This window comes from Eublepharis macularius, chromosome 5 (assembly GCF_028583425.1).
Source record: "Eublepharis macularius isolate TG4126 chromosome 5, MPM_Emac_v1.0, whole genome shotgun sequence".
NCBI classification, from domain to species: Eukaryota; Metazoa; Chordata; class Lepidosauria; order Squamata; family Eublepharidae; genus Eublepharis; species Eublepharis macularius.
The window spans coordinates 102,904,468-102,925,820 of record NC_072794.1 but is presented as its reverse complement, the minus strand read 5'-3'; the positions used below and the strand labels follow the sequence as shown (position 1 = coordinate 102,925,820).

Sequence of the window (21,353 nt, the reverse complement as noted above, 5' to 3'; positions counted from 1 at the left end):
TCTAATATGGTCTGCCTTCATTTCTAATACCCCTCTGATGTCTGGTCTACAAATGCAATGGACTGAGCAGGTAGAATTTGTTGTGCAATTTCAAACTGCAGACAGAAAAACTAAAATTTTAAAGCTTGTTCCTGTAAAAACTCCATGCAAATAAATACAGCAGGAAGAAACTTTCTAGTATAGCCCTTCATGTGCTGTACTAGTTTTCTACTTACAAGGAATAGTTAAATTAGCGAAACTGTAAAAAATGTAAGCTTTCATCTGTAGTCAGAAGTAATGTAGTCAATTCTGTCCCCTCAGTATTGCTTCATTCAGCTGCAAACTTAAACTAGGCCCAAGTGTGGGAAGAGTAGGTTACATTGTTGACTCCCACCAAAATTTTTCTCCAGCACTGCAGGAGTATTGTGCTGCTGGGAGTTTGGAATGGAAATTGATGCTCCCCAGTTGTCTTTGGTGGGTTTCAGGAGAATGTCAAACCAGGGTGAAGGTTTTGTTGCCAAATCCTGAAGCTGGTGGTGGGGATGGTAGATAGGAGCCAGTCTGCTGTAGTGGCTGGAGTGTCAGACTGGGATCTGGGAGTCCTGGGTTCATATCTCACTCTGCCATGGAAGCTTGCTGGGTGACCTTGAGCCAGTCACACCCTCTTAGCCTAGCCTTTCTCATGTGGTAGTTGTGAGGATAAAATAGGAAAGGGGAGAATATTGAAAGCCACTTTGGGACCCGACTGGGAAGAAGAGTGGGGTATAAATGAAGGAACTAAATAAATAAAATGGCAGACGTTTGAGAAAGTCTGTGCTGCCATCCTTGGTGCTAGCCAGCTGGCACCGAGTATGATAGGTGGTTCTTGGCTGGCTCCCTCGGGAGCTAGAGATGCATGCTGACTTTCATGGGTTTGCCAAGCTCCATGCTTGCAAGTGGCCTGGCTGTTCTGCAGGCCTGCTGGCTTTTCCTAATGAATTGATTGTTTGCACTGCACACGGAGAGCCCATTAGAGAGACATGTGATGGTCATTAGCGAGGCACGGAGGAGTCTGCCTGTTTAGCCAGTGCCTAGGAGAGAGGGGCAGCAGGAGTCAGAACGAACACCTTCTTCCCTCCATCAACCCAACCTCTGGGAGGGACTTCAAAGACCAAACTGCTCTGAGTCAGTTTTGACAGCTGATGACTTTATGTTGCCTGCATGGGAGCACAGGTTGGTGCTTCTGCCTCAGGGCATGTCATGTGGGGCCTAGTGAGGGCTAGATGCAGAACCATCATTACAGCCGTTTTGTCATGAGAGGGGCCCTGAGTGAACTGAGTAAAATCTTGGTGTGACTCCAGGAAGCTCAAGATGGATGAGTAACTTCAGAGACACTGAACTGGTTGCTGTTGTGTCACCCCACACGTTGCAAGATAATTGTAGCACCTGCCTAACCTCCTCAATAAGGAAAACAGTTCCTCCTCCAGGAACAGTGATGTGTGACATGGAGGTTTCGGGGAGCAGATGGCTAACATGGCAGGGCTGATGTCCTTCTGTGTAACAACTTGCATGCTGAAGGGAATGGAAACTGAAGGTCTGCACAAAATACCTCTTCACCAGCAACTATAGTGCAGCAGCTTCTGAGGTGCTGTGAGCAGCTGTTTAAGTGCACAGTGCTGAGTTGCATAGTAACTGAAGAGTGGCTTGATAAAGGCCTACAAAATTTTGCATGGTCTAAAGAAGATGGGTAGAGAGAAACTTGGGGTCACCCTACAAAACTAATTGGCAGTATGTTCAAGCAGACAAAAGGAAGGTCTGTTTCACCTAATGGGCAGTGGAACTAGCTGCCCTGAGATACAGCAATGACCTCTGGCTTTGATTGAAATAGAGGATGGATGGATTTGTGGAGGATAAGTGTGTTGTTGACTGAGCCATGACAGCCAAATGGTTCTTCTGGATTAAGAGGCAGAATGCCTTTGATAGTTGGATACTGTGAAGCGGTCAGCAATTGAGGGTCTGTCAGCTGTCCCGGGCAGGGGCGTCCCTGTGGCATCTTACTGGCCACCACTGGAAACAGGAAGCTGAGCTAGATGGACTGTTTGTCTGATACAGAATGGCTACTCTTATGTACCATACTCCAGACTTCCTATTTGTAGTTGGAGGTTACAGCTATAACATGTACTCTGGGCCCTTATGGGATATGGGGATTCTTGTTGTAGCTCCTGGGCACACATTTACAAAGACATACATCTCTCTGCCCTGTTATGGAAACACATGGCAGAACAAGAATAACCCATTTTTCTTGTAATGTGTGAAGCATCCTTGAGTCATTCACCTAGCAAGATCTATGGACAATTTTGTAATGAGCTGGTAGTGAATCGGTTACTCTTCTGGGGAAGTAGTACTACTTATCTTTCAGGTTGTTTCCAGCTGTTGGAAAGGGGAAAAAAAAACCACATTCGCTTGTAGTGGCTGAGCAGGCTGGGAAGGGCAGTTTGAGTGCCACGCTGGCTTCTCAGAGCTTTCTTGAGTGTTGGATTTAACAAGATTCTGGCTATAGTTGCCACCTTTCTTTCTGGCAGGTCCCTTGGGTTAACAGCTGCCAGACTAACAGCTACAAGATAACCAAAAACCAGACAGGTGCAATTCTTCATCCACTGGATACTGTGCTGAAGAAAGTATCACCTGATACATTTCTGCCCATTATGTAGCTAACCAGGGCACCAGAGCCCTGCCACAGAAATAAAGGATGGAAGCCCTAATGCTGACTTTCTCTTAGAAGGCTTTGGGTAGTTGTGACTGAGAAACAACCCAATATGATTGTGGCTGATTTTAGAGAAAAGGGGGCTGAGGCAGCTCTTGAGAGGGGGTGTGCATGTGCGCGTGCGCGTGCGCGTGTTCAGAGCAAGGTATATAGTGGATGAGTAGTATCTTATCCAGGGAATGCTGAACACAAAGCAGTCAGGGCTCGGATCAGCTGGGTTTTATAAAGTCTCTAGTAATCCTGTGTTCCTTCCCTTAGGGTGTCCATATTGTTTACCTTGCTTTATTTTTAGGAGTTCTGAGGTCAGGCTTGTAAATTCCAGCGCCCTGCAAAAGGGAACATGGCAATTACTTCTGTGGCTTTAACAACTCATTTGGCCCAGCCCTGTGTGGCAGTAGGTAGTTGGATCACCCCCTGGATTCCTGTGTGGTTCCAGAGAATGCTGGCCTGGCAGATCTGGCCAACAGGAAACGGAGGGCTGTGGAGGTGATGTTTATTGATTCCTTCTGCAACTCTCCCTGTGCCTTGCATGGGACCTAGGAGTAGCTGTATTATTGCAGCAGCAGGAAGGAAAGATTTGCTCTGCAAGCAGTTGCCCTCATTTAAAAAAACAACAACAGCATTAGGGCTCAAGAGCTGAAAGCCAGCCACCCCTATCAAATGGACTTTGAGCAGTTTTTCCTGCGCTTGTGTCCCTGCCGCTTAGTGCAGGGTCTGGCGGATCCACCCATGGGGTTTGCCTTCAGCCACTGCAGGCACAAACAGGAGAGAAGGTTTCTTTGCCCGGTTCCTTTCATGAAACAAAGGATGTGTTATTCGTCTTATGGTCTCTCTGGAAACTGGCTAAGGTACTAGTGTCTGAGCTGGAGCTGGTTGTTATCTCCACATCAGAAGGCAGAACAAGCCTTCTGGCCCATCCGATTTAAGCCGTAGTGTGGAAGTGTGGCCTCTTTTTGTGTTTTTCTCCTTTTGAGGATGAGTTTGGTTTTGAAGCTGGTGGGGAAAATTATAACAAGCTCCTTTGATAGTGAACCAGAATCATTTAGCCCTGCACCATGCCCCTGACTGGCTCTGTCTCTCTCCATGAGCTTGGGTAGAAGAGTTTGGGCCTTCTGCGTGCAAAACCTGTGCTCTACCTTAATGGCCAGTCCCCGTCCCCGTCCCCCCGTCCCCAGTTGGGATTTGGAAGGACCTGAATCTGTTCCTGGTTGTGCTAGAAACTCCCTGTTGAACCTGGCATATATTTTCATCTCTCTGTGCTAGAGTTTTCCATCTGCAAAACGAGGTGCTGCCCAAAAACCTTCATTATGTTCATGTCAGGAATGCTTGAAAGAACTTTGGAGCAAAACAACTGCATGAGGATTGAGGAGCCAGCCTGTCTTGGATGGGGTTGCACTCTCCTTGAAGGAGCAGATCTGTAGCTTGAGGCCTGCTGGATCCTGGCCTATGGTTAGGGGCTCAGTCTCATGCAGTGCACTTTGTCAACTGCAGTTGATATGCTGGTGAAAAGGGTGGTCTGGCCCCAGTGATCTAAACTCTGATTACATGCAGTTCAGGCATCATAATGTACTCTTTGTGGGGCTGCCATTGAAGACTGCTCAGAAACTTCTGCTGGTCCAGAATGTGGTGACCAGGCTACTACGGTTAGGGATGGAATACAGGGATCATATCCATGTGCTGAAAGATCTGCCTTTGGCTGCCCATCTGTTTCCAAGCCCAGTTCCCAGTTTGATTCTTAGTTTTAAGACCCTAAGTAGCTCAGGGCCAGGTTACTGGAAGGACTGTCTCCTGCTATACTTACAGGTCTGCTTTTAATCTAAAAGTGTTTTGAAACTTGATTTTATTCTGTTTTAATGCTCTGACTTGATTTTTAGTTCTGAGTTTTTAACGTAAAAACTTCCATGGCATTTTGGTTTTTTTATTGTGTTTTATGTTGTAAGCCACCTCAAACAGACTCTATGGAGAGGTGGCATAGAAATTTTCTAAATAAATAAATAGGAAGGCCAGTTGATAATGGATTGTTGGCCTCATATAGTCTGGAACCTGGCTCAGTGGCATCTCCTCTGTTTTTTTCGTTTTCCAGGATAGACTTGAAATCTGTGTCTGAGAAATGAAATGAGACGTAGAAGAGCTATCTTGTTCTTGCATTAGTGAAATGGTGGTTTACAGATTAGACAAAGAACAAAAGCTGTACACATCACCTGTTTTATCTCTGGTACTAAACCTGCTGTAATGCCAAAAGGAAGAGGGTCTTGGGGTAGTTCTGAAGCATTTACAGGGGAACAGACCGGGGAACTACAACAACGATTGGCAGATGGTAACTTGACTGGGGGGCTCAGCTGACCTTTTAGTTGGGCCTTGAGGCTAGGCAAACAGACCAAGCGGGTTAAGTTGTAGCACTTGAGCTAGGGAGCAGCTTCCTCTATATTTTCAGTATAGAATTGGCGGGTTTGCCCAGTTCACTCCCAGACCAGTCAATGGAATAAAACCCAAGGAGTTGCCCATCTGTTGTCAAAGGCTGACGATTATCAGACATTTTATGTAAGGCTTCTAGCATTGCTGTAGCAACCCAGGTTGCCTTGCTTCTAGTTAATTTTATTTATGTAGCATCTTTGCTATGTTGGTGTTCTGAACCAGTCTGAATCGTAGTGACGTCATGCTTTGCAGTGCTTGAAGATAAGAATGGTGTTTGAAAAGCCTTCTCAGAAAAAGAGCAGACGATGAGATCCTGCTCTCAAGGGTTCTGAGCCTGGGAGTGGAAGTGCCTGTTGGCCGTTTTTATGTGCAGTGCTGATTTCCCCAGCACCTTAGTTCAAATGCTTGGGATTCCTGAGTCTCCGATGTGAAAAGATGGATGAGTATAGAAAACTTCACAGACTAGCTTACATATTGTGACATGAACTTTATTTATTTGTGACATTTACATTCCCTTCTTTTCATTCGAGTTCATAAAGTGAAAATGCTTTGAAGTGGTAACAAAATGAGGTTCTGTAAGTCATTGTCTCTTTCCATTTTGTGCAAGTGTTTTGCACTTACGGGTTCCTGCAAACTGGCAAAGTGGTTTGAAGAGGACCTTAGGCAGACTGTGCTATAGCAGATCTGATTTCTGATCCTGGAGAATAACTGTATAGGCTTGTTTTATCCAGAGTCTGTTCTTCTCTCTCACAATGCTTGCAAAGCTTATAGTTGGTGGCTTGCTCCATAGGCTGCTGTCCTGTATGTTTCCACAGAGATCCACGGAGGACCACGATCCCGCCAGTTGCAGCCTGCACGTTCCCTCCCAGGGCCTCCTCACTGCCTGAAGCATTTTCCCGTTGACCTGCGCACCTCCATGGATGGCAAGTACAAGGAGATTGCTGAGGTAGCCTTTCATCTTTCGTGCTGTTGCTTGCATTTTATAATAACCTTTGATTCAGGCCTGCTAGGGCCCTGACTCCCTCTTTTCTTTCTGTTGCTTTCCTTTGTGCCTCACAATAAGAAGCTTGCCAAGTTGTAACCCTGTTCTTGAAGAAATCTCCTCCAGATTCTGAGATACAACCTTTCACATTCTCCAGAAGAAAGTCTGATCACCTGCCACCATTGGAGACTGTATTTGGAACAATCCCTCATTAGGTGTGCTTGTAGCTTGGGGTTCTGTAGAAGACTGGGTTGCAAGCATGTTAATTCCACTCTGAAGTTAGACTTTAAAGTGTTTTGTTAGCTCTGCTACTACAGTAATTCCATAGGCTGACAATTTCTGCTGTGGTTGTAAAACTAGGCTAAGCTAAGAATTCCTTGTAGTAACTCAGTGTCCAGTCATGTATTGCTCACTAGTGTGTTTAGTAGAGTGATTACAGGGGGGGGGGGCCTTTGGCCAGACATTATTCTTATCAGCTTTGGAGAGCTTGATATATTTCCCACTAGGTAGGACCGAAAAGGGTCCAAGTTTTCTACCCAATAAACTTTGGGTCGTTACCAAATGGTCATGATTTTCTGCACTGTTAATTCCAGTATTTCTGCCATTTAACAGATGTAAACAAAATGATTCCACTCTAATTGCTGGTGTGAGGAATTGGCTTTCAGCCTTCAGTTACTTTTTAGCAGTGAGAGCAATACCACAGGCAAGGTTTCAAGGATTGGGTCCCGAGTAAATTAATTGAAAATGCATCTCCTTTGACCGATTGACGGATTAAGTAATTGAATTGATTGTCTTATTCACTGGGGGGAAATCCTTTCAGAGCAAGCCTGACTCTGCATTTTCTAGCCCTTATCTGTGGACTCATTTTTTTTTACCTTAGTGCTGATTAATTACAGCAGATACATATATGTAGGATATAGACTCTTACGTGTGCACTCAATTAGTGCTTTGCTAGCTTTGGTTAGTGCTAAGATTTGATCTGGGGCTGCAAGCTGCTCTACACCTGTGTTGTCTGAATAATTTTGAAGCCAGGATAAAATGGTCTTTGTTACACCCATTCTAAGCAGTGGCTAGAGCAGGGTTCTTTATTCATGGTATGAAGCTGGCTTTGTAACATTCCTTCCACAGCTTGGATCAACCATCTGTCCCTTCCCTTCAGTGTCAAGTTGGTTGTTAACTTTTTTTAGATGTTTATGTTATGGTTTAAAATGTATTTGCTTGTTATAAATCTTGTCTGTCTGAATTAACAACCATTTTTAAAGCAGTTGAGATGTTTTTACAGGTCTAGTTGGGATTGATGATGTCATGAGTGCTAACCAACAGGCACGTCAGCTTTTCTCCATTCAAACTCAGTCATACCAAAAACCTAGAACTGTGTTTTCTTCAGAGCTTGCTCTTTGGCGTGATAGATACATGTATTTTCAGGGCATCAGAGGTCCTTTTAAACTATTTCTACCAAACAGTCAAAATGAAAATATTGTCTGCCGTCACCTAGTTATGAGTGGTCTCAGTTTGTTGTTTGAAGACAGACAGAAATGTCACATGTGTCTTCAAAGAATCAGCAGTTGAGACCCACTTCACACATTAGGGTGACTTTAACCATGCGCCAGACCTTTGCACCCATTAAAACGATATCTGCAGAAAAACACTGGGTTGCTGTGTGTCACCTCCCCCTGCCCAACCCTTCACAAACTTGTATTTTAGTTCAATTTATTCAAGGAACAGTAATTGGATTCTAAAAATGTAGCCATTGAGCCATTTAACTTAGCTGTTAAAATCAGAAAGGAAGTAGCCCTCAGCAGAAAGAAGGTGTTCAGGCTGTGGAAGGGAGGGGGATGGTGGTGATTTGGAAGCATAAGAATCTGCCTGTTTTAGCTTCCATCTGCCACATTCAACATAACACACAAACCTCCCAGTATCTTTCTAATGAATCTTTGTGAATACTGGGCTGGCACAAGGTCTAACCTCCATAGGAGGTCACTGAGGCCAGTTTAGGAGCTATAGTTTTTTTGATGTTTATACATTCATGTGTCAAAAACATGTTGGAAGGGGCAGTGGTGGGGAGTGTCCTGAATCTGTAAGTCATTAATAAATTGTCTGATAATCTGGGCGGTGAGAAACCAAAAATGCTGACATTCACTCCACAGCAGTAAGATTCACCCAACAGCCATCACAAACTGCTGCAGTTGTGAGCTTGGTGACAGTTGTTGCCATGGTAAAAGATCCTGTCCCCCTCTTACTGATGCTTAACACAAGGTTCCAGTTGCAACAGATTACTTCAAGACTAGCTTGAACAGTGTACTACTGCAGGTGCTGCTCATCAGGGGCATGCTATGTGGGAGGTTTGCCTCACTCCTCCCCCCCTCCCCCCCCCCGTTGTGCCCACAGGAACTGTTCTGCCGTTCATTGGCTGACAGTGAGATGCGCAGTGCCCCCTATGAGTTCCCTGAAGACAGCCCCATTGAGCAGTTGGAGGAGAGACGTCAGCGGCTGGAGCGGCAAATCAGTCAGGATGTGAAGTAAGTTGCTGCCCTTTTATGGCTTTCTCCTGATCTTTCTGAATCCTTTGGCCCTCCTATGAATAGGAGGGGGGCATTTCTAGGGAGTCAGAGGGTAAAGATGACTAGATGAATAAGATCCCAGAATAGAAAGAAACTCAATGGGAATTCTTTTTAGCTGTAGCTCCGGAACAGGGTTGAAGAAAGAGATACTATAGATCCAAGATTTTCCTTACATTGCAGTATTTTGCAGCAATAGTAGCTGCACATGTGCTACTGGTTGGGATATCTGTATGGCCCGAGCATGGCTGTGTGTATGTATGTGTGACTGGCAGTTTTACGCTGTTCTTGTCCTGCACACAGTCTGTCTTGGGTTCCTTGGGCTTCCTTGTTTGCTTTGCTACAAATGGAGCGCTACCTTACCAGTAGGCGAAGAAAACGTGTGCGTTTTATCCTGCTCCATCTGGCCCTGGTTAACCCAAGTGTTGCCAACTGCCTGGAGGAAAAAGTCCTATCCCTTCAATATAAGCTTAATGAGATGTTGTGTACCAGGTGGTCTTATTTACATCAATGCCACAAAAAGTGTCAGCTGCCCGTTTCTACACATGTCTCTATTAAAGGGACAGGACAGTTTTCTTCAGGCCATTTCCATCCATTCTCTTTCAGTTCCATTGCTGGTGAATTTTGCTGTATAGTGTCTGCCATTTCTGGTGTTGGTTTCTGCATTAATGCTAGTGTTTTTCTTTTTCTCCTCCTCTTCTTCCACCATTTCCTCATCTGTCTCTCTCCATTTCTCTGTTTGTCCTTATCTCGACATTGGCCTCCACTACCCATTTGTCCTCAGACTAGAACCCGACATTTTACTCAGAGCCAAACAGGACTTCCTGAAAATTGACAGTGCTGCTGACTTACAGTGAGTGCCCAGCATTAACTCTCTATGCCCTTGACTCAGGGGTGGGCACGGGAGCACCATGCAGGCTTGAATCCTCAATCTTGTCCCCATCGTGGTAGACGTGAAGTGAGTGACACTCTTGCTAAGTTCTGTCCACTTGCATGTGGCACATCTCCACTTGCAATTGTGTAAACTACTGAACTGGTGTTCAGATAATTAGTTCAGAAAAAAACTAATCTACAGAAGTTAACAATATTGGAAGCTCTCCTGACTGCCAGGAAATAAGCTTGGAATTGGACATCAGGGTGGAAGGGAGGTGATTATCCAGGCTGAGTCTGTTGTCAGGAAGGAAGACGGAAACATTAGAATGGAGAAGTCCTCTGGAAGGGAAAGGTCAAAGTAAACTGACATTTTGGGAGGTGTGTTTGCGTCAGCTTGGCAAAACCTTTCTGATAAGATGTGAGATTTGGGATTGGGCACTTTACTGCCTATGTTCTTAGCGCCATGGTAACTAGGCCAGACATTTGATTCTTGTCCACCCTAGCCTACAAGTGTCCCAACACTGGTGAGTGGTGAATTCCTCACTTTCCACTGCTGGTCACCTTCCCTTGGTCTTTTACTCTGAGCTCCATTTCCCTCCTGTCTTTTTTTCTTTTCAAGGTAGGCACAGTGGATGGAGCCAGCCTCTTGTCTGTGTGTTTATAATTCTTTCCCCCACTCATTGTGCATTGACTGATTTATCCATTTGGATCCTAATGTGCCGTACACTCAGCCAGGCAGGATCCAGGTCAGGGATCACTTTTCAAAGATCATTTAAAGACCAGCTCCTTCTAATTTTGTCCATCGTTTCCAGTGTAGAAATGGGGCAAAATGTCCCCTCCTTCTAAGAGTGTTCCTGATTTCCATCCTCCCAGGAAATCTGTCTGCTAGGTGCATTCCTTCTGGTGGCGCTCATGGACCAGCAAGTACCAGTCACCTTTTGATACCCACCCACCCCTCTCCTTTTTCATAGCTTAGGGTACTGCCATCAGGGAGCCTGGAAGTCCCTGTGTTGCACGTGTTTGTGTGCAGTACGTCTTGCTTTGATGTCTTCACATGCCTGTTTGAAAAGGGAGCTCCAGAAGCAGGGCTGAATACAGGCAGGACCCTGTCCATCACTTACTGTTGTTCCCTCACCTCTTCCATTTTTTCTTCCCTCACAGATTGTTTAAGGAACAGGGCGAGGACCTGGTGGACCATCTCCCTAAAGATCGAGATGGGCTTCTAGAGAGGGAGTTTCAGAGGGTTACCATCTCTGGAGAGGAAACATGTGGGGTAAGGCTGCCTGTGACAGGACAAAATGGAGACTAGGATTTATTCTGGAATTATTCCTGTTTCCCCATACTTTCCCCTCAAATTTGAGAGCATACTGATTTCTGATGGTGTCCAGGTAGGAATGATGACCCTATATCCCTGGGGGGTTTTGTGTGTGTGTCTTTCCACTGGATTACAAGGTTTGGTGGCTAAAGGCCAAATATCTTTGCTTCCTCTCTCGTCACCCCCAAGTGGAGCAAGCCAGGCTTCTCTTACTGTTTCCAATTCTTTGGCCTTTTATTTATGTGGTTTTTGAGATGAACCCAAGAAGCAGCCTGCATGTGTTTGTCTCTTTGAAGATGGCTACCCTGTTCTAGGAATAGAACCTACAGTAAGCCTGATGAAATTTCTTGACGCAACTAAGCGTGTTGTTTGGCTGTTACCTGTATTGCGTTCTCTCATGAGAGCCACACTGGAATGCTGAACCTGAAGCATACTGAACCTGTTTTCTGGTTGAAACGTGTTTCTGTGCAACATGGGTGTTTGATTTATGGCTTTGGCTCATGACTATGTTTCAGAAAGCTTAAGTCTCATTTGAAAATCTTTCACACATGCATACATGTGACTTTTCACCACATGATTACTCAGTACTTGGTCATTCACAATTGAATGCATGAATTGCTTCCATTCCAAAATATTGGGTTGTATCCAATAAATTCCACTCACAGAATGGAACTTTCTCATCTTCCATTTCTCCCTTTCTCTTTTGTGCCCCCTTGCCCCATCCTTTCTCAAACACTACCATGGGGTTCAGAATTGGGTGTGATGTGTGGGTCAACAGTGGAAGCAGAGAATTGTACTCTTGATCATGAGGAGAGAGCATACGTGAGCACAGTTCCTCGACCTGTATGCACAGTGCTGACAAGCCAGCAATCACATAGAGGCAGAGAGTGGGCTCGTAAGCATGTCTGCTTTCCCTTTCTATATGTTGAATGAACATGCAGAGGGGTTGTGCGCCCAGGGCAATGGAGTTAGACCACTGGGCTCTCAAAGTCAACATGGTTTGCTCTTACTGTCAGTAGCTCTCCACGCTTTTCCCATCACCTGCTACCTGGTCCTTTTAACTGGAACTGTCCAAGATTGAACGTGTGACCTTCTGTGTGCAAAGTAAATGCTCTACCACTAAGCCATGGCCCCAACCCCTAATTTGGTTATATAAGAGGATCAGATGTATTGCAAATGGAATGTGTGTAGTTATAAGTCTTCCCCAATACTTTGCCATGCAAACATCATTTTAATCACTGCTCCTTCACATGCTGTGACCAGCCTTAATGGACTTCCCAGTTGGGTGATAATTAGAACTTAACTGAAGAACTTGTTGGTGGCATAACAGAGAGGACAACTAATACCTGACGTAAGTCATTGTTGATGTTTACAAACCATGAGGGTAACAATGGTTACCTTAAAACCTCAAAGAAAATAAATACATATTACAAAATGCGACATATATGAACACTTCAGCATGTACTAATGCAGTCATATTTTTTCACACTCAATGTATCCTTTATCCCTATTGGTTCAGTTCTGTTCTGTGATCTAGGGAGCCTGTCGATAGCTGTGCTGTGATAGAAGGGGCTGTTTTTCCTTTGATCCCTTCAGGTGCCTTTCACAGATTTGCTGGATGCAGCCAAAAGTGTAGTGAAGGCGTTGTTCATTCGAGAGAAGTACATGGGGCTTTCTTTGCAAAGCTTCTGCAAGACCACTGCCCGCTTTCTACAGGACCTTTCAGAAAAGCCTGTGGCCCCAAGGATGTATGAGGAGATCCCTGAGACTCCAGTGGCAGCAGGTAAGTGTTGAATTTGGGCATTTAGGTGAGAGAGCAACTTGAGGAGTTAAATGACAGAATCTCACAGTGACTGAAACAGTTAAAGAGGTAGAGGAATAATGAAAGTAGTGCCTGGTTACTTGTGAGGAGTCAACACATTAGGAATGTGTCTGCAAATCCAACAGGCAGGTTAATGGAGGGGGGGCATAGTCTTCTGTCCATAGGCAGCCCCCTCTTTCCCCACAGCCAATGACAAGCCATATATTGTCTCTAGCTGGAAATGGGCAAGCCTGTGTAGCTACAGAAGTCTGATGGGCTGTGTCTATCCCCATCGCTGTTTCTATCCTGTGTCGCTCCCCGTCGTCCTCTTCGCTGCCGGAGTCGCCGGGCTCCTTGGTATACAGAGGAGCTGCGGCGACAGAAACGGGAGCTAAGACGACTTGAGCGCGTGTGGCGGCGATCTTGTGATGAGGAAGCAAGAACATCCTATAGGCTGTTTATGAGGTCTCATGAGATGGCGGTGAAAGCTGTGAAGAAAGAGTATTATGCAGCTTCCATCACATCAGCTAGCTCATGCCCGGCTAAATTATTTAATGTGGTCCGTTCGCTGGTCTCCCAACTAGGTGGAGATCATCAAAAGTTGAATTCGGAGATAAGCTGTGAGGCTTTTGCGAGCTTTTTTACTGATAAGATCTTGCGTCTCCGCAGCGACTTACCAGCCACAGTTGATATGGTAAATGAACTAGAGGCCCCTTGGCCGTCTTTGGGACCTATCATTTCAGCCCTCTTTTCAGGGAAGAGGTGGACAGGATTCTGCAGGTGGTATGGCCTACCATGTGCCCCTTGGACCCGTGCCCGTCATGGCTGGTGAAAGCCAGTGTTGATGGGCTTCGGGATTCCTTGGAGGCGATAGTAAATCTGTCCTTGAGCTCTGGGGTTTTTCCCAAGGCGCTGAAGGAAGCTGTGGTATGGCCTCTTCTGAAGAAATCAACATTAGATCCTGCAGACCCGCTCAGTTACCAACCGGTTTCCATTCTTCCGTTTCTGGGGAAGGTGCTTGAGTGGGTGGCAGAGAAGCAACTGCAGAATTTCCTGAAGGAGACCTTGGCCCTAGATCCCTTCCAGTCTGGCTTCCGCCCGGGACATGGGGTCGAAACACTGCTGGTCGCCCTTACAGACGATCTCCGCAGACATCTGGATCAGGGCAGATCAGCACTGCTGGTTTTATTGGATCTGTCAGTAGTGTTTGATATGGTCGATCACGAGCTTTTGACCCACCCCCTTGCCGATGTGGGGATCCAGGGGACAGCTCTACAGTGGCTGGTCTCCTTTCTCCATGATCGGGGACAGAGGGTGGCGCTTGGGGAGAGAGTGTCATCTCGTAGGCCGCTGGTATGTGGTGTGCCACAGGGAGCGATACTCTCTCCATTATTATTTAATATCTATATGTGCCCCCTTGCCCGGTTGGTGCAGAGTTTCGGGCTTGGGTGTCATCAATATGCGGATGACACCCAGCTTTATCTGTTGTTGGACGGGCGGCCTGGATCAACCCCTGATGTCCTAGAGCGTGTTTTTGAGGCTGTGGCTGGTTGGTTGAGACAAATTCGGCTGAAATTGAATCCCACGAAGACGGAGATCCTGTATGTGAGTCGTGGGGAGACAGCGTCGGGACCCCGGCTTCCTACACTTGATGGGACACCACTTACATTGGCCCCGAGAGTTAGGAGCCTGGGGGTGATTCTGGACTCCTCCCTGAAGATGGAGGACCAGATCAAGGCAGTTGCCAGGTCTTCCTTTTATCATCTTCGGCAGGCCAGGCAGCTTGCCCCTTATTTATCTCCCCGCGACTTGACTAGTGGAAAATATCTTCTAAATGTCCCTGGCCCTAAGGAGGCCCGCCTGGCGTCGACCAGGGCCAGGGCCTTTTCGGTCCTGCCCCCGGCCTGGTGGAATGCTCTGCCTTGCGAGACTAGGGCCCGCTGATGCTGGGCGGTGCCCCCCCCCGTGGAGGAGGGGGGTTTAAACTATTCCCCCATGTGAACTCAGATGCTGCTGCCACACTTATTACGGTATGGATTTGCTCTGGTAACACCGCTGTGTGATACACTAAACTTTTGCTATGTGCTGCTTTAAAAAAAATATTAATTATTTATATGTAATAGATGTAGATGAGATGATTGTGTTTTTTAAGGTGATTTTAATGATGTGTATATTTGTATTCTGTTATCCGCCCTGAGCCTGCAAAAGCGGGGAGGGCGGAATATAAATACAATAAATTAAATTAAATTAATTAAATTATCTGACCTTGAGTGATCTGCTTGAGCTACAAGAGCTTGTGAAGTGAGCCCATGAACGAGGTTTAAGCTGTGTATGCATCAGGCAGTTGTTAAAAAGTGAAATTGTTTGTCAAGGCAATTGAAATTTTACCCAAGAAAAGCTGTACCTGTGTATATATTACTCCAGTTGGGCAAGTTTGCACCATTTCTTTCATTTTGCACTATGTATTCGGCCATATACACCACTTTGCCTCGTTTTATTCTGATTTTTATAAGTCACGGAGAGGTACAAGGATCTATGTAGGGCAGTGATGCTCCTACCCACAATCACTACAAATGTTGTCAAACTGCCCCCCCCCCCCCAGCATCTGAGATTTTAGCAGGCATTGCCTGCGCACTTTCAAGCATATCATCAGATTTAACAACTAGAAACTTATCTTTTTAATCTTTTTTAAAAGAGAGAGTGTTTTGGGAGAACTGAATTTTGCTTCTAATGTCACATTCTGCAAGAATTGTTTTAAATTCCCATGGAGTATTGGCGTATATGTAGCCTTGGGTGAGTGGAGAAACTTCATATAACTGGGCTTGAATTGGACTGTCGCATCCCATCACAGCCAACTAATCCATTCTGTACCTGCTCAGAGACCATAGAAATGAGTTCCCCGTTTGCCCCATGCTACTGCTTCTAGCCAATTCTAATTAGTAAAGAAACTGGGTGAGGGAGTGTGGCCATGACCTCAGAGGAAGAGGGTTCTAGAGCGTATGGTTGCTGAACCAAGGCGTAACTTCTTGTATGCTTCTTCCTGTGTTGCAGATGCTCCAGTGCACCCACCATTCGCCCATCAGCATCCCTATGAGAAGTGTGATCCTGAATCAATGCCTGGAGACCTAGGCTTCGGCCTAAAGATGGTTAATGGAGTCGTTCATGTGTACACCAAGCAGGACATCACTGACAAGTAAGGAGAAAAAGCAGGGTTCACAAGAGAGCCTTTGTGGATTCAAATGCCTTGGTGTGTGGCAGTGAGTTTAGGAAAAGACAGTCTTTGAAGAAGGGAAATTGGAGGAGGGCACGTGTCATCCAGGGAGTGTGTGTTCCTACAACTCACTCCTAACTGTCTCAGATGCATCTTATTGTAAAAAACAAAACCCAGTTTTCCCTCTTACTGGAACTCTGGATGCTTTGGGTTGCAGTATCTGCAAGGGTAGCCTATGCCTGATGGAAGTGCAAACTCATCTATCATCATTCAGATATAGTATCTGCTTTAAGAAGGTTTACTGTGTAGTTTTGTATGGAGCTCTTTGAGTAGCTGGCCAAATAACTGGTAATTAATTCTTCCTTCATGCAAGATGCTGTGTGCCTGGGCTGACTGCCAATAAAGGATTGTTTTGAGGACAAAATGGAGGGGAGGAGAACAGTGTAGCCACTTGGGATCCCTCCCTATTGGAGGAAAAGGTGGTATAAATGAAGTAATTTTTGTTTAATTCTGCCTTTCCCTCCTAGATGCTCAAGAAGGTATATGGTGGTTTTTCTTTCCCCATTTTTTTTAAAAAAATAACCACCTTCTGAAGTGGGTTATGTGGGCAGAGTGACTGGCCCATGTTCACCTCTTGGCAGATTGGGGAGTTGAGCCTTGGCCTCCCAGGTTCTAGTCTAACACAGCAACTACCACACTATGCTGCTGTATTACCTCCTGAAAAGTCATGCTTTGGAGTTCTCTAGCCAAACTTTTGAAGAGAGAGAAACCTGAAGTAGGGCCTTCTCTGACTTCAGTGGTCAGGGAATGTTGTATGGAGAAAAGGTGCTCCTTCAGATATACAGGACTCGAGGATTTAAAAGGTGATGGCCAACTCCTTGAATTGGACACTTGGAAGCTAACTGATGGCCAGTGCAAATAAGCAAGAATAAATGTAACATGCTCTCTGTGGCCTGCCTAGCCCAAAATTCTCCACCAACGACAATTTCTGAGTATATTAGAAGAACTTCTGTAGAGTATATTACAATAGTCCCAGTGGAAGGTATCGAAGCCATGTGAGTAGCCATGTCTGAATTTGGAAGATGCTTAAGCTGACAGAATGCTCTGGTAACCATGGCTGCTATTGGAGACTGAAGCAGCGAAGCAGCGAAGCAGCGAGTTCGCACTTCCATCAGGCATAGGCTACCCTTATAAATACAGCGGCCCCTTGTTTAGAACTAGTTTACTCATTGCCCACACCTCAGATTATTAATTATGACTTGTTTGCTGGATCCAGCTAGAATATAAGACTAGCAGTATTGGCACATATTATTAACTGCCTCTTCATAGATCAAATGTAAAAGAAAAATAGAGCTGGGCACCATCAGTGTATTAATGATACCAGATTATCATATTATTCCCAATGGGTCCCCAAAATGGCATATGTCAGGATGGGGACGTGGGCCTTTTTATATTAAGCTGGCCTGTGATCCACCTTTTCAAATCCGGTCTTGGGAAAGCCAGGAAGGAGAGGGCAATAAAAACCATTTGCACTAACTGACACCCTGAGAGGGATGTTGTTCTAGCCTTTTGGTACTGTCATGAAACCAGAGGCATGAGAAACAAGAACATGACAAGGGAGCCAACAGCTGAGAGACAATGGTTTTAGAAGAGGGAACTCCTCTCCTCCTCTTTAGGAAAAAGGTACAAAAGGTACCACAGCCTGTTGTGGGTGGTTGTGGGGTTCAGCTAGGACTGGAGAATGGAAGGTCCGAAAGGGTGAGCTGCCCTTACCTTCCCAAGCACTGGACCCCCATCCCAGCGGGGAATGCATCCGATACTATTTGTGAACTCAAAAGGGACAGTTAGACATTTTCCTTCTTTTTATTAGCTGTTGTCTTGTGCACTGTTTTTCTCTTTCTCTCTTTTCTTGTGCTCTTATGTGTTTTTATAGTCTTCTGTAGTTCAATAAAGACCATTCTTTGGTTAAAGCTGTGTCAATTCTCACCTGCGTGCCTTCTGCTCAGTCACTTGCTAGAATTCTGAAGATGCTCAGAGGCTCACCAGCTCCCCCAACAGCTGCTGAGAAGGTCAAGCCTGTTCAGTTGGGGTGGTGGTGGTGGCGGCTCTACCAAGAGGAACCTAAGATCAGGATGGAGTGAGATCCCCCCCCCCATCATAACAGCATACATCATAATTCTCCTTTTTTCTGTTTTATCATCATGAGGTAGGCTAGGATGAGAGAGTGAGTGATTGGCCCAAGGTGAGTTGGCCCAGTGAGCTTTCATAGCAGAGTGAGGATTTAAACCTGGTCCTCTCAAATCCTAGTTTGACATTCTAACCACTATACCATGCTGCCTCTCAAAATTCTGTATTCAGAGCATTATGTTTGTTGTTATTTTCTTGTGCTAAAAGTGTCTCCAGTAGTTTCCCACCCTCCAGTCTAGCCAGTTACTTAGAGAAAGTTCTCTTGTGCCTGTTGGCAAGGCTGATTTTGGCTTTATTTCTCCACATGTCTGGATGCCGTCTGTTTATATGCTGCACATGATGTTCATTCTTTCAGTCTGATTAGGGCTGTTGCTTTATTTTTAAAGAACCACAGAACTGGACTTACCTTATCCTGACCTGCAAGAGTTTGTTGCTGATATGAATGTCCTAATGGCCCTGATCATCAATGGTCCTATGTAAGTGATCCAGTTTTTCCTACTTCCTTCACCCATATGTGCAGGAACTGAACTTACATCATCTGACGACTCTCTGCTAAATCTGGTCATACTCCCATTCGAGCAAGGTGGATCATGCTTCTGGTGTCTGTCACATAGAACTCATTGCCATAGTAACACATGGGGGGGATAAATCTGCTACTGTCTACTTCCCATGACAGTTGGAAATACAAGCTGAGAAACTGTATACATTGCTGACTGTCAGATGGCAAGAAATAAGAGGGATGGATTATGCTTTGCCTTTGCATTTCTTTATAAAATATGGCTGGCCAGTTTTGATAACAGAATGTTGAGTTTAATGGGCCATTAGTCAGAACCAGCTAGGCAGTTTTGTATGGCCTAATACTGTGGCTGTGCTGGTTCCTATCTTCTGCCTTTGGGAGTCAGTGCTCAGCTGTTCTCCTCCGTCCAAACTCCCTTAGAAAAAACAGGTTATTGCTTGATTGCACTGAACTGAGTTAGCTGAAGAGTGTGGATATGGAATTCAGATTTTCTGATTCGCAGTGCGGGCTCCTTTGCTTTCAGAGGGCTTGAGCAGAGTGAAGCTTAACCTATTCCCTTTTCACATTTGGCTAGAAAATCCTTCTGCTACCGACGGCTGCAGTACCTAAGTTCAAAATTCCAGATGCATGTCCTGCTCAATGAGATGAAAGAACTGGCAGCCCAGAAGAAGGTGCCACACCGTGACTTCTACAATATTCGAAAGGTATCAGCACTATGTGTTGAAGGAATGTGTGCCTGTAGTGTCTGATCAGGATTCAGAAAATCTCAACAGTTGCATGGTGCTCAGCCCGATGGTGAACTTCCCATCAGGTTTTCTACGTATTCAGCCTGTGAGGATTGGATCCGCTTTATTCATTGATTCTGTCCCCATACTGCTGTGATTCTTTAATTTTGCACTTTGAGGGAGTTTAACCAAAGTGGTCTTTTATTTCTGCACTAGAAAATGCCCCGATTCTCTTGTGGGCTTTGAGGACTCATCAGTTTCCTCAGTGGATTTCTGAGGGGGCAGGGGAGTTATTGCACCAAGGTTGCAATAATAAAAATTCAGGGAAAAAACTTGATTGGCTGCTGTTCTACCAATCAGGATGCAGGAGAATAAAGGGGCAGGAGAAAGGCAGGGCCAGGCTTCACACTGAAGAAAAAGCCCCAGTTTGACTTTGCTGAACAAGTCTGGGGTATGTGTGCAGAGAGAGAAGCTGCGGAAAAGCTAGGGAAAGATCGATTCTGCGGCAGTTGCAGCCTTTCTCCATGTGGAATATAAAAAAAGTCTGAGAAGCAGTTTGGAGACTGAACCAGAGTATTTTGACCATGCATGCAGAAGTCTCGAGAGAAATCAGCGCAGTATGGGGCCAGAACTCATGAAAAAGCCCCATGTGAAAAAGATCTAATAGTGCTTGGCCTCTGAAATACCAAGACAAAGAGAAGTGGATCAGGAGGAGTCACCCTTACATTTCCTGTGGCAATGTGTCTTTGAAGACTGTTTAATATATTAATTTTTGTACCTTAATTGCCTAGTAAGGCTAATGGATGAAACTTCCTGCCCCTTCAAGATTCTCTCTGTTAGCCACAGTAGCAAGAATCTTATAGATGTAGAATAATAATAATCTGTATATGGCCTTTTGACAATTCAGTGTTCTTATAGCAGTTATCTCAGTAATCTTTACAACAGTCTTTTACAATAAGTCAACATTATCTCATTGTTTTAAGAGGGAGGTTGTCTTCCAAGGCCTTCTAGTAAGTTCATTCTGCAGGGACATTTTAACTGGGCGCTTGCTGGCTCCACCCTCTCAGCCACTGTGCAACACTATCTCTTGTGCAGGTGGACACACACATCCATGCATCATCCTGCATGAACCAGAAGCATCTGTTGCGCTTCATCAAGCGAGCTATGAAGAAACACTTGGGAGAAATCGTCCATGTGGAGAAGGGCAAAGAGCAAACTCTCAAGGAGGTCTTTGAAACCATGAATCTCACTGCCTACGACCTCAGTGTGGACACTCTTGATGTTCATGCGGTATGTTTATGGGCAAGTCTGCCTGAGGTTGCTAGTTTTGATTGGTTAAAAATATTTTTTAGTCCTTTAGAATAAAGGTAGACTGAATGACAACCTTTTATGGGCAGAAAGTTGTGCTGGGTAATAGCCATCACCTGTTGTCACCTGATAGACGTATCACTTATGTGGAATGATAGTTCTTGGTTCTGTCTCTTCAGTTATGGTTACACCACTAATGTTTACTAGCACAGGTGGCCCAATGCAAAATTCAGTTTCCATTTCCCCCTGTTGAGACAAAGGATGGTGACCTGTTGGGGCAAAGGAGTTTGACACAGATTAACATTGATTAGAGGGCTTATAATGAGCATTGCAAATGATGAAGGAAAAGAGGGCTGGAATCATAAGTCCTTGTCATTATAGCTAGCCAGCCAGCTATGAACATCTTTTATGTCTTCTCCTTTAATAGGACCGCAACACTTTCCATCGCTTTGACAAGTTCAATGCCAAATATAACCCCATTGGAGAGTCTGTTCTCCGTGAGATATTCATCAAGACAGACAATCGAGTCTCTGGAAAATACTTTGCCCATATCATCAAGGTGAGAGCAGCTTGGAGCTCCGCATATAGCCAGAGTTTTGAATAAGCTGTGCAAACCCAGAGATATCTTCCTCTTTGTTCTTTGTTCTGTCTTTGCAAAGTACACAGGGGGCTTGAGGAGAGGCTGGGAGATGCATATCGGGTTAAGTAAACAGTAGAGACAAGAAGCTGGGAGGTGGGA

General features: G+C 45.2%; 1 protein-coding gene across 4 annotated transcripts in view; it reads left to right on the top strand.

Moving 5' to 3' along the window:
• Positions 1–21,353, top strand: part of AMPD2 (adenosine monophosphate deaminase 2) — a 47,402-nt gene that overhangs the window by 13,212 nt on the left and 12,837 nt on the right. For 3 of the 4 annotated variants that reach the window (XM_054979326.1, XM_054979325.1, XM_054979329.1), the window contains exons 2-11: positions 5,953–6,083; positions 8,508–8,638; positions 9,462–9,530; positions 10,712–10,823; positions 12,462–12,648; positions 15,718–15,859; positions 18,451–18,540; positions 19,156–19,285; positions 20,402–20,596; positions 21,042–21,173. In XM_054979326.1, coding sequence (XP_054835301.1) covers positions 5,953–6,083; positions 8,508–8,638; positions 9,462–9,530; positions 10,712–10,823; positions 12,462–12,648; positions 15,718–15,859; positions 18,451–18,540; positions 19,156–19,285; positions 20,402–20,596; positions 21,042–21,173 — 1,319 coding nt within the window. The remainder of the gene's footprint in view (positions 1–5,952; positions 6,084–8,507; positions 8,639–9,461; positions 9,531–10,711; positions 10,824–12,461; positions 12,649–15,717; positions 15,860–18,450; positions 18,541–19,155; positions 19,286–20,401; positions 20,597–21,041; positions 21,174–21,353) is intronic. The other variant, XM_054979327.1, reaches the window with a different exon arrangement.